Source organism: Gobius niger (assembly GCF_951799975.1).
Source record: "Gobius niger genome assembly, chromosome: 9".
In the NCBI taxonomy this organism is placed as follows: Eukaryota; Metazoa; Chordata; class Actinopteri; order Gobiiformes; family Gobiidae; genus Gobius; species Gobius niger.
In genome coordinates, this window is record NC_136860.1 from 231,200 (window position 1) to 250,138 (window position 18,939).

The following is an 18,939-nucleotide window of genomic DNA, read 5'->3' on the forward strand; positions in this document are numbered from 1 at the left end:
GTAACTGTGAAAAAGTGAATGAAACTAAACCTAAAATCCTGTTTAAATCATGACGTTTGTAAAGAAAATGTCAGAAAGTACCAGACGATAAAACGAGGAGTACAAGTACTTCCAAAAGTGACTCGAGTACATGAGTAACTGTAACTGGGAGAGTGGGTGAGTTGAAAGTAATCATTTGTGTTTACGACAGGTTTGATCTTTACATGATTTGATTTTGCCAGACAAAAAGAATTAGAACAATTGGCTGTAAATGTTGGGTTTTTTGTTCAGTATTAAAGCAGATTAAAGTTTAGGCAGATTTATTCTTGTTTCCAAAGAGAAAATGTGGCAAATTGAGCCTCTGATCTATAAGAACAAAGTAAAACAAACTGGTCTATTCTATAGTTTTTCATTTATTCTTTTAAATGTATTCAAACAAATCATTATAATAATTATTTTGCTAACAGGAAACACTTAAGTGTAAAGAATAAGACTTTATGATGTTTAGAGCCAGTTTCACCTTTGAACCTGGAGCTTCTGATTCGTTGTGTTATGTTTTTGGAAGAGGCGATCACAGCACAGGCGTTTCTGCCATCCTGCTTATTTCCTGAACAGTGCCCCCTGGTGGTCAGTGCATATAACAACGTCATCATAATAAACAAATCACTTTTCTCTCGACCAACATATTTAAAGCCATGTTTTCTAAAGATGCAAAACAACTAGAAACTTCCCCAAATGTGTGTAAAGAGTAAACATGTGCATTATACTGTTTTACTGTTTTTTAATGTTCGGCTCATCTTCCGCCTCTGTGTAACTCGACTACGACGAAAACTTACTTTGTGTCAAAAGATCTTTGTATAGTTTGTATTATTTGAACCGTTATGAATAAAGCAGGACTGTGGCCCCCAGTGTCCTGAAGATCGTCTTCTTCAACCTCTTTAAGCCCCGCCTTAACCCTGCACATTTCTCTAGTTCGGCTTTACCCAAATCTAAAAGCTCTTCGACTGGAGCTCGCAGCCCAGAGAAACGCCTCATTTGAAAGCTAAGACCTACATAACTAAGTCTTACGTTTAGTTGTTGCGTTAATGTCACATTTTAGAAGCGTTTTTGTCTTGTGAAGTTTTTTGTCAGGTTTCATTTTATTTTAATTGTTTTTAGTCGTGTTTTTGTCGCTATTTTGACGCTTTTTAAAGAAGCTTTTAGATTTAGGTAAAGCTGCAGAAAATGCCCTCGGTTAAGGCGGAGGTTAAGAGGTTAAATACATAAACGCGTGTCTTCAGTGCCGCCTCCAGAGCAGCAGGGGGCGCCGTGCTTCCCACACGCCTTCATCACTGACGGAGGATAAACCGTGACTGGCGTTAGCATTAGCATTAGCTCCTCATCATGAACTGGTTCGACGGTTCGATTCCCGACGCCATAAACGAGGCGAAGCGGCGCAGCCTGGTGTTCGTGGTGGTCATCACAGGTCAGTGTCACTGTCCGCCCGCAGAGGGTCAACAAATCATCTTTATGACAGAGAAACTGCGCGGACGGGCTAGCATTAGCATTAGCCTCAGCCGGAAAACTGATTTGTTTCCCTGATTTTATAAACTGTTCTGTTTGAAAACGCCGCGCAGATCAGCAGTTTACGAAACGAGACTCTGAGCTGTGCCTCTGTCTGTCCCCAGCAGCTGTCATCAAAGTAATAATGTTTAAAATCCTGATTAAATGGTAGGTTTAGCTTTAGCTCCAGCGGCTAACGAGCTGCGCTTTAGCTTCATCACCAAAACAAACGGTAAATCCGCCTCTTTTCTCTCATTTCTCTCGTGTCTTCGCTGACAGCGCGTGTGTTTTCACCCTGAGGCAGCTGTGGAGGCGGATGAACATCTGGGAAACCTTTAAACCACAGTGTTTAGTTACAATGTCGTGTTTGAAGGAGTGTGACTGTCTTTATTTACACTTTGAGCTGCTGCAAATGAAACCTGAGATTGTGCCTCGTCATCGTAACGTTACATCACTCACACTTTATCCACCTGTGGATGTGACTCTGTCTCTGCGGGGATTTAGATTCTATAAAGTGTCAACTGGGGAAGGCCTGAAGTGTCGTTAAATAACACTGAAACTGGCATTAAATCCAAACGTATTGGACAATGATGAGCTGTTTTACACTCGTGTATTAAAAACAGAAACGCTTTTGTCTCATCTTGAAATCATCTGGGGACCCCGACCCTCATGACCCGTCTGAGAGCGCAGGGGGACCCCGACCCTCGTGACCCGTCTGAGAGTGCAGGGGGACCCCGACCCTCGTGACCCGTCTGAGAGTGCAGGGGGACCCCGACCCTCGTGCAGGGGGACCCCGACCCTCGTGACCCGTCTGAGAGTGCAGGGGGACCCCGACCCTCGTGACCCGTCTGAGAGTGCAGGGGGACCCCGACCCTCGTGACCCGTCTGAGAGTGCAGGGGGACCCCGACCCTCGTGCAGGGGGACCCCGACCCTCGTGCAGGGGGACCCCGAGCGTTGTCCTGTCAGAAGGTCAGGTTTAGACTCTGGTCCTGCTGTGTTTCAGGAGACGATGCTCAGTCCACAGAGCTGCTGTCGACCTGGGACGACCCGCAAGTGTCTGAGGCGGCTCAGGGCTGTGTGGCCATTAAACTCAGCTCTCAGAGGTGACACTAACACACTAACACACTACACTACCTCCTAACCCCCCACATTAAACTCAGCTCCCAGAGGTGACACTAACACACTACACACACTACACTACCTCCTAACCACCACATTAAACTCAGCTCTCAGAGGTGACACTACACACACTACACACACTACACTACCTCCTAAACCCTCATTAAACCCAGCTCTCAGAGGTGACACTAACACACTACACACACTACACTACCTCCTAAACCCTCATTAAACTCAGCTCTCAGAGGTGACACTACACACACTACACACACTACACTACCTCCTAAACCCTCATTAAACTCAGCTCTCAGAGGTGACACTACACACACTACACACACTACACTACCTCCTAAACCCTCATTAAACTCAGCTCTCAGAGGTGACACTACACACACTACACACACTACACTACCTCCTAAACCCTCATTAAACTCAGCTCTCAGAGGTGACACTACACACACTACACACGCTACACTACCTCCTAAACCCTCATTAAACTCAGCTCTCAGAGGTGACACTAACACACTACACACACTACACTACCTCCTAAACCCTCATTAAACTCAGCTCTCAGAGGTGACACTAACACACTACACACACTACACTACCTCCTAAACCCTCATTAAACTCAGCTCTCAGAGGTGACACTACACACACTACACACACTACACTACCTCCTAAACCCTCATTAAACTCAGCTCTCAGAGGTGACACTACACACACTACACACACTACACTACCTCCTAAACCCTCATTAAACTCAGCTCTCAGAGGTGACACTACACACACTACACACACTACACTACCTCCTAAACCCTCATTAAACTCAGCTCTCAGAGGTGACACTACACACACTACACACACTACACTACCTCCTAAACCCTCATTAAACTCAGCTCTCAGAGGTGACACTACACACACTACACACACTACACTACCTCCTAAACCCTCATTAAACTCAGCTCCCAGAGGTGACACTACACACACTACACACACTACACTACCTCCTAAACCCTCATTAAACTCAGCTCTCAGAGGTGACACTACACACACTACACACGCTACACTACCTCCTAAACCCTCATTAAACTCAGCTCTCAGAGGTGACACTACACACACTACACACACTACACTACCTCCTAAACCCTCATTAAACTCAGCTCTCAGAGGTGACACTACACACACTACACACACTACACTACCTCCTAAACCCTCATTAAACTCAGCTCTCAGAGGTGACACTACACACACTACACACACTACACTACCTCCTAAACCCTCATTAAACTCAGCTCCCAGAGGTGACACTACACACACTACACACACTACACTACCTCCTAAACCCTCATTAAACTCAGCTCTCAGAGGTGACACTAACACACTACACACACTACACTACCTCCTAAACCCTCATTAAACTCAGCTCTCAGAGGTGACACTAACACACTACACACACTACACTACCTCCTAAACCCTCATTAAACTCAGCTCTCAGAGGTGACACTACACACACTACACACACTACACTACCTCCTAAACCCTCATTAAACTCAGCTCTCAGAGGTGACACTAACACACTACACACACTACACTACCTCCTAAACCCTCATTAAACTCAGCTCTCAGAGGTGACACTACACACACTACACACACTACACTACCTCCTAAACCCTCATTAAACTCAGCTCTCAGAGGTGACACTACACACACTACACACACTACACTACCTCCTAAACCCTCATTAAACTCAGCTCTCAGAGGTGACACTAACACACTACACACACTACACTACCTCCTAAACCCTCATTAAACTCAGCTCTCAGAGGTGACACTAACACACTACACACACTACACTACCTCCTAAACCCTCATTAAACTCAGCTCCCAGAGGTGACACTACACACACTACACACACTACACTACCTCCTAAACCCTCATTAAACTCAGCTCTCAGAGGTGACACTACACACACTACACACACTACACTACCTCCTAAACCCTCATTAAACTCAGCTCTCAGAGGTGACACTAACACACTACACACACTACACTACCTCCTAAACCCTCATTAAACTCAGCTCCCAGAGGTGACACTACACACACTACACACACTACACTACCTCCTAAACCCTCATTAAACTCAGCTCTCAGAGGTGACACTAACACACTACACACACTACACTACCTCCTAAACCCTCATTAAACTCAGCTCTCAGAGGTGACACTAACACACTACACACACTACACTACCTCCTAAACCCTCATTAAACTCAGCTCCCAGAGGTGACACTACACACACTACACACACTACACTACCTCCTAAACCCTCATTAAACTCAGCTCTCAGAGGTGACACTACACACACTACACACACTACACTACCTCCTAAACCCTCATTAAACTCAGCTCCCAGAGGTGACACTACACACACTACACACACTACACTACCTCCTAAACCCTCATTAAACTCAGCTCTCAGAGGTGACACTAACACACTACACACACTACACTACCTCCTAAACCCTCATTAAACTCAGCTCTCAGAGGTGACACTACACACACTACACACACTACACTACCTCCTAAACCCTCATTAAACTCAGCTCTCAGAGGTGACACTACACACACTACACACGCTACACTACCTCCTAAACCCTCATTAAACTCAGCTCTCAGAGGTGACACTACACACACTACACACGCTACACTACCTCCTAAACCCTCATTAAACTCAGCTCTCAGAGGTGACACTACACACACTACACACGCTACACTACCTCCTAAACCCTCATTAAACTCAGCTCCCAGAGGTGACACTACACACACTACACACACTACACTACCTCCTAAACCCTCATTAAACTCAGCTCTCAGAGGTGACACTAACACACTACACACACTACACTACCTCCTAAACCCTCATTAAACCCAGCTCTCAGAGGTGACACTACACACACTACACACACTACACTACCTCCTAAACCCTCATTAAACTCAGCTCTCAGAGGTGACACTACACACACTACACACACTACACTACCTCCTAAACCCTCATTAAACCCAGCTCTCAGAGGTGACACTAACACACTACACACACTACACTACCTCCTAAACCCTCATTAAACTCAGCTCTCAGAGGTGACACTACACACACTACACACACTACACTACCTCCTAAACCCTCATTAAACTCAGCTCTCAGAGGTGACACTACACACACTACACACACTACACTACCTCCTAAACCCTCATTAAACTCAGCTCTCAGAGGTGACACTACACACACTACACACACTACACTACCTCCTAAACCCTCATTAAACTCAGCTCTCAGAGGTGACACTACACACACTACACACGCTACACTACCTCCTAAACCCTCATTAAACTCAGCTCTCAGAGGTGACACTAACACACTACACACACTACACTACCTCCTAAACCCTCATTAAACTCAGCTCTCAGAGGTGACACTAACACACTACACACACTACACTACCTCCTAAACCCTCATTAAACTCAGCTCTCAGAGGTGACACTACACACACTACACACACTACACTACCTCCTAAACCCTCATTAAACCCAGCTCTCAGAGGTGACACTAACACACTACACACACTACACTACCTCCTAAACCCTCATTAAACTCAGCTCTCAGAGGTGACACTAACACACTACACACACTACACTACCTCCTAAACCCTCATTAAACTCAGCTCCCAGAGGTGACACTAACACACTACACACACTACACTACCTCCTAAACCCTCATTAAACTCAGCTCTCAGAGGTGACACTAACACACTACACACACTACACTACCTCCTAAACCCTCATTAAACTCAGCTCTCAGAGGTGACACTACACACACTACACTACCTCCTAAACCCTCATTAAACTCAGCTCTCAGAGGTGACACTACACACACTACACACACTACACTACCTCCTAAACCCTCATTAAACTCAGCTCTCAGAGGTGACACTACACACACTACACACACTACACTACCTCCTAAACCCTCATTAAACTCAGCTCTCAGAGGTGACACTAACACACTACACACGCTACACTACCTCCTAAACCCTCATTAAACTCAGCTCCCAGAGGTGACACTAACACACTACACACACTACACTACCTCCTAAACCCTCATTAAACTCAGCTCTCAGAGGTGACACTACACACACTACACACACTACACTACCTCCTAAACCCTCATTAAACTCAGCTCCCAGAGGTGACACTACACACACTACACACACTACACTACCTCCTAAACCCTCATTAAACTCAGCTCTCAGAGGTGACACTACACACACTACACACACTACACTACCTCCTAAACCCTCATTAAACTCAGCTCTCAGAGGTGACACTAACACACTACACACACTACACTACCTCCTAAACCCTCATTAAACTCAGCTCTCAGAGGTGACACTACACACACTACACACACTACACTACCTCCTAAACCCTCATTAAACCCAGCTCTCAGAGGTGACACTACACACACTACACACACTACACTACCTCCTAAACCCTCATTAAACTCAGCTCTCAGAGGTGACACTAACACACTACACACACTACACTACCTCCTAAACCCTCATTAAACTCAGCTCTCAGAGGTGACACTACACACACTACACACGCTACACTACCTCCTAAACCCTCATTAAACTCAGCTCCCAGAGGTGACACTACACACACTACACACACTACACTACCTCCTAAACCCTCATTAAACTCAGCTCCCAGAGGTGACACTAACACACTACACACACTACACTACCTCCTAAACCCTCATTAAACTCAGCTCTCAGAGGTGACACTAACACACTACACACACTACACTACCTCCTAAACCCTCATTAAACTCAGCTCTCAGAGGTGACACTACACACACTACACACACTACACTACCTCCTAAACCCTCATTAAACTCAGCTCTCAGAGGTGACACTACACACACTACACACACTACACTACCTCCTAAACCCTCATTAAACTCAGCTCTCAGAGGTGACACTAACACACTACACACACTACACTACCTCCTAAACCCTCATTAAACTCAGCTCTCAGAGGTGACACTACACACACTACACACACTACACTACCTCCTAAACCCTCATTAAACTCAGCTCCCAGAGGTGACACTACACACACTACACACACTACACTACCTCCTAAACCCTCATTAAACTCAGCTCTCAGAGGTGACACTACACACACTACACACACTACACTACCTCCTAAACCCTCATTAAACTCAGCTCTCAGAGGTGACACTACACACACTACACTACCTCCTAACCACCACAGTAAACCCAGCTCCCAGAGGTGACACTAACACACTACACACACTACACTACCTCCTAACCCCCACGTTACCTCCTAACCACCACATTAAACTCAGCTCCCAGAGGTGACACTAACACACTACACACACTACACTACCTCCTAAACCCTCATTAAACTCAGCTCTCAGAGGTGACACTAACACACTACACACACTACACTACCTCCTAAACCCTCATTAAACTCAGCTCCCAGAGGTGACACTAACACACTACACACACTACACTACCTCCTAAACCCTCATTAAACTCAGCTCCCAGAGGTGACACTAACACACTACACACACTACACTACCTCCTAAACCCTCATTAAACCCAGCTCTCAGAGGTGACACTACACACACTACACACACTACACTACCTCCTAAACCCTCATTAAACTCAGCTCTCAGAGGTGACACTACACACACTACACACACTACACTACCTCCTAAACCCTCATTAAACCCAGCTCTCAGAGGTGACACTACACACACTACACACACTACACTACCTCCTAAACCCTCATTAAACTCAGCTCTCAGAGGTGACACTACACACACTACACACACTACACTACCTCCTAAACCCTCATTAAACTCAGCTCTCAGAGGTGACACTACACACACTACACACACTACACTACCTCCTAAACCCTCATTAAACTCAGCTCTCAGAGGTGACACTACACACACTACACACACTACACTACCTCCTAAACCCTCATTAAACTCAGCTCTCAGAGGTGACACTACACACACTACACACACTACACTACCTCCTAAACCCTCATTAAACTCAGCTCTCAGAGGTGACACTACACACACTACACACACTACACTACCTCCTAAACCCTCATTAAACTCAGCTCTCAGAGGTGACACTAACACACTACACACACTACACTACCTCCTAAACCCTCATTAAACTCAGCTCTCAGAGGTGACACTACACACACTACACACACTACACTACCTCCTAAACCCTCATTAAACTCAGCTCTCAGAGGTGACACTACACACACTACACACACTACACTACCTCCTAAACCCTCATTAAACTCAGCTCCCAGAGGTGACACTAACACACTACACTACCTCCTTTGTTAACGAGGCAAATCCAAATATGCCAAACTGTGAAAACGTGCTGGGTTCAGGTGAGGTCAGAGGTCAAACTCTTCATGTGTTAAACCTGTGTCTCTCTCTTCACAGTGAGGCGTGTGGACAGTTCTCTCAGATCTGTATCCTTTACCTTCTGTGTCCACGTCGGGTCAGATGGAAATAAGAATATTTCAGGAGTCTTCTTCTTGTAGAGGAGTCTTCTACTTGTAGAGGAGTCTTCTTCTTGTAGAGGAGTCTTCTTCTTGTACCAAAGAGAGAGGCTCTTTTGGCTCTTCATTTTGTTACTTGTACAGTTTATATTTTAGACCGGCTCGTTAAATGAGCCGCTGCTGCTCAAAACAACAACTATTATCAAGCAAGAAGTGAGAGAATAGAACATTTTCTGTTCTTCATGTCTATGGTTTACAGTGGTCTTTGTTGTCTTCAGTTGTTTTATAGCAACACACACCTTTTACAGCTGGTATTAGTTTCATGTATGTTCTATTTACAGTTAGTTGTGTTTCCCAGTGACCCTCTTTAATATGCCCTGATTACATTTATGGATTAGTGTTTGTAGAGACCTGCAGGTTCTTTACCTCCTCTCTCTCTCTCTCTCTCTCTCTCTCTCGGGGGAGACTCGGCTCTCACGTTCACTTAAAAGAGCCGGTTCTTTGGACCGACTCGTTTGCAGCTGACCCATCTCTCTCCTGGACGACTGAGAGCTTACACATACAGTGTTTCTGCAGTTGTATCTGATGCGTTAGGGTGTGTTTCAGTTGTGTATTTTCCAGGTTCAGACACAGTTGACTGGCCTTTAGCTCTGTTTTAAACCGGCTTCAGTCCTTGACCCGCCTCAGACCCCGTGGTGTGTGTCCCGTCCAGCTTCTTCATCGGGGACAGTGGCGTTCCTCTGGAGGTCATCGCCTCCAGCGTCTCCGCCGACGAGCTCGTGCTGAAGATCAACTCCGTCAAACAGGTCACTCTGATTTCACTTCACCATGAAAAATACAGGGTTTGAGAAATTGGTTAAAAATGTCGTTAAAAGAAGTTTCTTGGCTGTTTCACCTCCAACAAATGATACAAATGTAAAAGTGTAAAAGTCTGTATCTGTTTTATGCTTCAATATGGCAGATGTTTTAGTATTGGTGTTGGAGTTTTTTCCTTTTCAAACATGAATGATTCTGACGGAGTTTCTCTGTGTTTGCAGATGCACCAGGAGCAGGCTGCAGGGGGCGCTGTTCCCGCTCAGACACAGCCCGCAGCCTCACCGCCGCAGACAGGGGGCGCCACAGGTCTGTTTCATGTATCTGATGTGGTTTGAGATGGATTCAGACTGGGTTAGGGTTAACTCTCACCCTAAACTGCAGTAAAACTGATCTTAAACTGATTCAGCTGCGCTTTTACTGAGACACAAGTTTGATTTACTTCTGGAAGCTGAAAGTTTCCTCTGTTCGATGGAATGTTTTCAAATCTTAAGAAATGAACTTTGTGTTTGGGGCGTCTTTAATGACTGTCCTGTTTCTGTCACAGAGCCGAGTTCTTCTTCTTCTTCTATGGCCTCAGCTCCAGCTCAGAGCGACCCCTCACAGGGAACCAGGTACTCCCCTCTTCAGTCTGAGCTCCAGACCGGACTGTTTATAAAGCGTTATACTGGACTTTACTGCATCACTGTAATCAACCGATACCACTTTTTCTAAAACCAATACTTTGATTTAAGTACTCGCCGATACCGAATATCGATACGAGTACAAGGCATTTTCTTCAACAGACTTACTTTTTCACAGCAGATTGGTTTGTAATCTGTTAATTTACTCATTTACATACAAGTAGAAGTAAAGTAGGCAACACTTTTAATGGTACAGATGCCATTTTAGTTTTTACTTTTTTTCTCTGTGTGGATTTTCTCGTGTGTTTATAGTAACTTAGCTTCAGTAGCTTCAGCATTTTCATTGTTCTGCTGCATTTTGACTCAATACAAACATGCTGTATCTCTTTATTTTGGATTTTCTGAGGACTTTTTAGTCGCTGGGTTAGTTTTTCAGATGAATAAACCCCTGGGCATAAAACGGCGTAAGAATCGCCAGAACTGTTAGCCACGAGTTAGCGGCTAGTTAGCAACATTAGCCTGTATGTTGTAAACACTGCAGACGCTGCAGCTCTAACAACATTTAGCTGTGGTTAAATCCAGCTCATCTAAAGTTCTCTCCTCAGTGGAGAGCTGCGCCCCGGCTTCTGGAGACAAACTCCATATACTGTGAATGATCTTCCAAACAGCCGTTTCCATTTGGTCTTAACTCTGACATGAAGTTAGTTCTTCAAAACCCTACAGTCTGGAGATCCTGTAGAAGTTCAGAGTTCTCTTGTGTCTTCCAGTGTGACGCCTGCAGAGGAGAAACCAGCACAGAAGAAGAAAGGCCCAGAGGTAGGAACATCTGTCACATCTGTCACACATCTGTCACACATCTGTCACATGTGTCACACGTGTCCTCATGACCAGAGCTGAACTGTTCCGTGTTTCAGAGCGAGTCCAAGGGCGAAGTGGAGCGGAGGAAACTGGGCAAAGAGATGCAGGATTATAAACGGAAACACGAGGAAGACCAGACCAAGAGGATAATGGAGGAACGACAGAAGGAGAAAGAGGAGGAGAGAGCGGCGCGAGAGCGAGTCCGGCAGCAGATCGCCCTGGTGAGAAGCTAATGTAATAGAGAGTCTGGACAGGGGTTCTGGACAGTGGTTCTGGACGGTGGTTCTGGACAGTGGTTCTGGACGGTGGTTCTGGACGGGGGTTGTGGACGGTGGTTCTGGACGGTGGTTGTGGACAGTGGTTGTGGACAGTGGTTGTGGACAGTGGTTCTGGACAGTGGTTCTGGACAGGGGTTCTGGACAGTGGTTCTGGACGGTGGTTCTGGACAGTCGTTGTGGACGGGGGTTCTGGACAGTGGTTCTGGACGGTGGTTCTGGACGGTGGTTCTGGACAGTGGTTCTGGACAGTGGTTCTGGACAGTGGTTCTGGACGGTGGTTCTGGACGGTGGTTCTGGACAGTGGTTCTGGACAGTGGTTCTGGACAGTGGTTCTGGACAGTGGTTCTGGACGGGGGTTGTGGACGGGGGTTGTGGACAGTGGTTCTGGACAGGGGTTCTGGACAGGGGTTCTGGACAGGGGTTCTGGACAGTGGTTCTGGACAGGGGTTCTGGACAGGGGTTCTGGACAGTGGTTCTGGACAGGGGTTCTGGACGGGGGTTCTGGACGGGGGTTCTGGACGGGGGTTGTGGACGGGGGTTGTGGACAGTGGTTCTGGACGGTGGTTCTGGACGGGGGTTCTGGACGGGGGTTGTGGACGGGGGTTGTGGACAGTGGTTCTGGACAGTGGTTCTGGACGGGGGTTCTGGACAGTGGTTCTGGACGGGGGTTCTGGACAGGGGTTGTGGACGGGGGTTGTGGACAGTGGTTCTGGACGGGGGTTCTGGACGGGGGTTCTGGACGGGGGTTCTGGACAGGGGTTGTGGACGGGGGTTGTGGACAGTGGTTCTGGACGGGGGTTCTGGACAGTGGTTCTGGACAGTGGTTCTGGACGGGGGTTCTGGACAGTGGTTCTGGACAGTGGTTCTGGACGGGGGTTCTGGACAGGGGTTGTGGACGGGGGTTGTGGACAGTGGTTCTGGACGGGGGTTCTGGACGGGGGTTGTGGACAGTGGTTCTGGACAGTGGTTCTGGACAGGGGTTCTGGACAGGGGTTCTGGACGGGGGTTCTGGACAGTGGTTCTGGACGGGGGTTGTGGACGGGGGTTGTGGACGGGGGTTGTGGACAGTGGTTCTGGATGGGGGTTGTGGACAGTGGTTCTGGACGGGGGTTCTGGACAGGGGTTCTGGACGGGGGTTCTGGACAGTGGTTCTGGACGGGGGTTGTGGACGGGGGTTCTGGACGGGGGTTGTGGACAGTGGTTCTGGACGGGGGTTGTGGACGGGGGTTGTGGACGGGGGTTCTGGACGGGGGTTGTGGACAGTGGTTCTGGACGGGGGTTGTGGACGGGGGTTGTGGACAGTGGTTCTGGACAGTGGTTCTGGACGGTGGTTCTGGACAGGGGTTCTGGACGGGGGTTCTGGACAGGGGTTCTGGACGGGGGTTCTGGACAGTGGTTCTGGACAGGGGTTCTGGACAGGGGTTCTGGACAGGGGTTCTGGACGGGGGTTCTGGACGGGGGTTGTGGACAGGGGTTCTGGACGGGGGTTCTGGACGGGGTTGTGGACGGGGGTTGTGGACGGGGGTTCTGGACAGTGGTTGTGGACGGTGGTTCTGGACAGGGGTTCTGGACGGGGGTTCTGGACAGGGGTTCTGGACGGGGGTTCTGGACAGTGGTTCTGGACAGGGGTTCTGGACAGGGGTTCTGGACAGGGGTTCTGGACGGGGGTTCTGGACGGGGGTTGTGGACAGGGGTTCTGGACGGGGGTTCTGGACGGGGTTGTGGACGGGGGTTGTGGACGGGGGTTCTGGACAGTGGTTGTGGACGGGGGTTCTGGACGGGGGTTGTGGACGGGGGTTCTGGACGGGGGTTGTGGACGGGGGTTCTGGACGGGGGTTGTGGACGGGGGTTCTGGACGGGGGTTCTGGACGGGGGTTGTGGACGGGGGTTGTGGACGGGGGTTGTGGACGGGGGTTCTGGACGGGGGTTGTGGACGGGGGTTGTGGACGGGGGTTCTGGACGGGGTTCTCCTGCTGATGGTCTGACCTCTGCAGACACTGACTCTGGTGTAATGTTGTAGGACCGAGCGGATCGAGCAGCGCGTTACGCTCGGACAGTTCAGGAGGAGAACGCGGCTAAAGAGGCTCGACTTCAGGCCGTTCAGCAGGAGCAGGAGGCCAAGAGGGAGGCGGCGCTCAGACAGAGGAGGTAACTACACCTGACTACACCTGACTACACCTGACTCTGTTTCTACACATAACTACACCTGCACCGCTCAGACAGAGGAGGTAACTACACCTGACTACACCTGACTACACCTGACTCTACTGTTTCTACACATAACTACACCTGCACCGCTCAGACAGAGGAGGTAACTACACCTGACTACACCTGACTACACCTGACTCTGCTGTTTCTACACATAACTACACCTGCATCGCTCAGACAGAGGAGGAACATCTGACTAGTTCTTTGTGTTCATGAAAACACTCCGTCTTCATTCTCTTCCTCTTTACACTTTGTTTTGGCGGTGATGATTGTCTGTGATTATTGTCTTTGATCATTGTCAGATCTGTTTTCAGTTTCCTCGTGTCTCTCACAGCACTGTGGCTCGGCTTCAGTTCAGACTTCCAGACGGCTCCTCCTTCTCCTCACAGTTTCCCGCTCAGAGCCCACTGAGGGAGGCGCGGCACTTCGCTCAGCAGGTAACCCCTCCCCTCAGAGGTAACCCCTCCCCTCAGAGGTAACCCCTCCCCTCAGAGGTAACCCCTCCCCTCAGAGGTAACCCCTCCCCTCAGAGGTAACCCCTCCCCTCAGAGGTAACCCCTCCCCTCAGAGGTAACCCCTCCCTTCAGCAGGTAACCCCTCCCCTCAGAGGTAACCCCTCCCCTCAGAGGTAACCCCTCCCCTCAGAGGTAACCCCTCCCCTCAGAGGTAACCCCACCCCTCAGCAGGTAGCCCCTCCCCTCAGCAGGTGGCCCCTCCCCTCAGCAGGTAGCCCCTCCCCTCAGCAGGTAGCCCCTCCCCTCAGAGGTAACCCCTCCCCTCAGAGGTAACCCCTCCCCTCAGAGGTAGCCCCTCCCCTCAGAGGTAACCCCTCCCCTCAGAGGTAACCCCTCCCCTCAGCAGGTGGCCCCTCCCCTCAGCAGGTAGCCCCTCCCCTCAGCAGGTAGCCCCTCCCCTCAGAGGTAACCCCTCCCCTCAGAGGTAGCCCCTCCCCTCAGAGGTAACCCCTCCCCTCAGAGGTAGCCCCTCCCCTCAGAGGTAACCCCTCCCCTCAGCAGGTAACCCCTCCCCTCAGAGGTAACCCCTCCCCTCAGCAGGTAGCCCCACCCCTCAGAGGTAACCCCTCCCCTCAGAGGTAACCCCTCCCCTCAGAGGTAGCCCCACCCCTCAGAGGTAGCCCCTCCCCTCAGAGGTAACCCCTCCCCTCAGAGGTAACCCCTCCCCTCAGAGGTAGCCCCTCCCCTCAGAGGTAACCCCTCCCCTCAGCAGGTAACCCCTCCCCTCAGAGGTAACCCCTCCCCTCAGAGGTAGCCCCTCCCCTCAGAGGTAACCCCTCCCCTCAGAGGTAACCCCTCCCCTCAGAGGTAGCCCCTCCCCTCAGAGGTAACCCCTCCCCTCAGCAGGTAACCCCTCCCCTCAGAGGTAACCCTCCCCTCAGCAGGTAGCCCCACCCCTCAGAGGTAACCCCTCCCCTCAGAGGTAACCCCTCCCCTCAGAGGTAACCCCTCCCCTCAGAGGTAACCCCTCCCCTGAGCAGGTAGCCCCTCCCCTCAGCAGGTTAGGTTGAAGACTTGAGACACAGCACTATTAAACATGTGTGCAGATTCAGCCCAGAGAAAGGGGGGTTTTGGGGGTTAGTTTTAAGTTAAGTCTCAGTCTGGGGTATGCTGATGGTGTCACTGATGTCGTGGTTACAGGAGGTGGGCGGAGTTTACGGGAGCTTCACCATGGCGACCATGTTTCCTCGCAGAGAGTTCACCAACGAAGACCTGGACCGGACTCTGTCAGAGCTGGAGCTGGCTCCGAGCGCCTCCATCGTTATCCTGCCTGTGAGTATAAGCACTAATACTACTAATACTACATACTGCTACTGCTGAGTATGAGTACTATTACTATATTACTACTACTGTGACTCCTGCTACTGCGGCCTTGGAGCACAGTATTAAATTAAACCCTTGTGTTTTATCACATTTAAAACCAAATCTACAGTCATTTGTTTTTCAGCAAACTGTGTCAAAACAAGACTCTGAACTAGAGGTCGGCCGATATATCGGGCCGATATTTGGTATTTTACTATATCAGCTGTTAGTCTGAGAGAGACTCCCATGTTCTTTGAAAAGAGCTCAGACAGAGCTTTAGCTGAAAAACCTCATCATATTTGATATATTTATGTGGCAGATTTCCCTCCTAAACATGAATGTCCTGAATAAATCATTTCTTTACAACTTTTCTCTGCATACATTTGTGAAAAATACACAAATCTGGTCTGAAACACCTCTGTAGTAGTTGTACTGCAGTATTTGAAGTGTCTCTGTTACTTCAGTTGTGTGAGCCTCCTCTGGGCTGCAGTATTAGTATTGTAGTATTTACTTGTTCTCGTCCTCTACAGTCGTGTAAACTAGTGTAGTATTAGTTTTATCGTAGTATTATCATAGTATTGTCGTAGTATTATCGTAGTATTATCGTAGTATTATCGTAGTATTATAGTAGTATTATAGCAGTACTATAGCAGTACTATAGTAGCAGTATTAAAGTGTACTCTTCTTCTACAGTCCTGTAAAGCGTCGTCCGCTCTGGCGCCCTCGTCCTCGTCGCTCTGTAGTATTAGTATTATTGTAGTATTATAGCAGTATTATTGCAGTACTATAGCAGTACTATAGTAGTATTAAAGTGTACTCTTCTTCTACAGTCCTGTAAAGCGTCGTCTGCTCTGGCGCCCTCGTCCTCGTCGCTCTGTAGTATTAGTATTATAGTAGTATTATAGTAGTATTATAGCAGTATTAAAGTGTGCTCTTCTTCTACAGTCCTGTAAAGCGTCGTCTGCTCTGGCGCCCTCGTCCTCGTCGCTCTGGTCGTTTCTGGGGACTCTCTTCTACCCCCTGCTGGCCGTGTGGAGGATGATCAGCTCGTTGGTCTTCGGTTCGAGTCCAGACGCCGCTCCGAGCCGCTCAGGAGGAGGCGGGTCGTCCTCATCGAGCGGAGAAACAGCTCCGAGGTAACAATTCAGAAATTCAGAGGGAGATCTGGGAAAACTGTGGATAAAATGGGGGTAAAAAATGTGGAAAGTGTTTTTTTTCTGCCCTTTTGTCGTCTGTTCGGGGAAGGTTTCTGTGATCAGAGCATCAGAGCGTGTAGCGCTGCAGCTAACACAATGCTAACGGAGGAAATAGCTATAGTCCTTAGCGCTGCAGCTAACACAATGCTAACGGAGGAAACAGCAATAGTCCTTAGCGCTGCAGCTAACACAATGCTAACGGAGGAAACAGCAATAGTCCTTAGAGATGCAGCTAACACAATGCTAACAGGAAATAGCAATAGTCCTTAGCGGTGGCTGCTTTGTAAGCGCTGATATTTTCACAGTACATCTACGATCTACTGCGTACATTAAAGAGGGGGTGTTCTGCTTTAAAGAGGGGGTGTTCTGCTTTAAAGAGGGGGTGTTCTGCTTTAAAGAGGGGGTGTTCTGCTTTAAAGAGGGGGTGTTCTGCTTTAAAGAGGGGGTGTTCTGCTTTAAAGAGGGCGTGTTCTGCTTTAAAGAGGGGGTGTTCTGCTTTAAAGAGGGGTTGTTCTGCTTTAAAGAGGGGGTGTTCTGCTTTAAAGAGGGGGTGTTCTGCTTTAAAGAGGGGGTGTTCTGCTTTAAAGAGGGGTTGTTCTGCTTTAAAGAGGGGTTGTTCTGCTTTAAAGAGGGCGTGTTCTGCTTTAAAGAGGGGGTGTTCTGCTTTAAAGAGGGGGTGTTCTGCTTTAAAGAGGGGGTGTTCTGCTTTAAAGAGGGGGTGTTCTGCTTTTGTCAGTCCCATAGCACCAGTCTATATCTCACTACAATGATGACAAACCTTCTGTTGGTCTGTAAATGCAGTAAATTAGAATAACTGCCTTGTATAAAATGTCTCTCTCAAAATGGCTGTAGTGAATGTCTTGAAATAGGCCTCTGTCTCTTTAAGAACCTCTGAGCCTTTAGACACGCCCCCTCCACACGCTGTCTGTGGCATCTGTGGGGAGGGGGTTCTGCTGAGGAGCAGTGGTTGGTTACTCGGCTGGTGACCAAAGCTCGGAGGCGTCTCCAGGAGGTGGGGGCGTTCCTAGGAGGACTCAGGCAAACCTATCCCTAAAATGGCCGCCATCAGAGTTTTTACAGATTACTCAGAAATACGAGAATGTGCCAAGGCAACACTTCAGCCATGTTTTTAATGAGGGAGTGACAGAATAACAGGATGGAAAGCTGGAAAAGAGAGAATAACTCCCCCTTTAAGTAGTGATATGATCACATTCTTCACTGAGTGCCTCACATGTGCTTACAGCTACACTCACAGCGCCCTCTACTGGCCACATGCAGTAACACTTGTGTAACCACTTCATACTGTGCTAGTTTTAGGCGGTGACACAAGCTTTGTTTCCGTGTTTCCGTTCTAATAATCACTGAGTTTGTGTCGTTTCCGCAGAGAAAACACGACGAAGCAGAGTCTGGAGAAGAAGCCGCGTAACTTCAAGAAAGACGGGAAGATCTGCCGCCTGCGCACTCAGGAGGACAGCGAGGACGAGAACAACACGTGGAACGGAAACAGCACGCAGCAGATGTGAAGGAGAGAGCGCCCCCTGCTGTCAGCTCTGCAATAACACGGTAACGCTCATGCAGGACGAGCTGCGAGAACACGCCGTCAGGAACACGCTTAAACGCGGAGGAGGAGAGGCTCATGCAGGCGTGAGGAACGGGCCGGGTCAGACGCCGCTTTACCCCAACGCCACAAAGGACCGATGTTTTCACTCACAACTTTATATCTCTTTACGGTTCCTGCTTCGATGCTTCGATGTTTCGATGCCGGTGTCGTTTAACTGAAATAACTAACCCAGATCCAGAATCCCTGTTACTAAAACGTCTCAAAACAAACTGGCTCTGAACATTTGTCTTAAACATAAACAGCAGAAGTGTCAAACGTATCATTGA

General features: G+C 48.6%; 1 protein-coding gene across 1 annotated transcript; it reads left to right on the plus strand.

The window, feature by feature from the left end:
* Positions 1–1,290: 1,290 nt before the first annotated feature.
* Positions 1,291–18,664, plus strand: ubxn4 (UBX domain protein 4). Its single transcript, XM_079562444.1, has 13 exons — positions 1,291–1,444; positions 2,526–2,625; positions 9,201–9,229; positions 9,947–10,065; positions 10,297–10,381; positions 10,653–10,686; positions 11,463–11,511; positions 11,610–11,774; positions 13,852–13,979; positions 14,374–14,476; positions 15,695–15,826; positions 16,802–16,992; positions 18,437–18,664. Exons 1-13 carry the CDS (start codon positions 1,363–1,365, stop codon positions 18,573–18,575), a joined length of 1,356 nt encoding a protein of 451 aa, XP_079418570.1. The 5' UTR covers positions 1,291–1,362; the 3' UTR covers positions 18,576–18,664.
* The last annotated feature ends 275 nt before the right edge of the window (positions 18,665–18,939 follow it).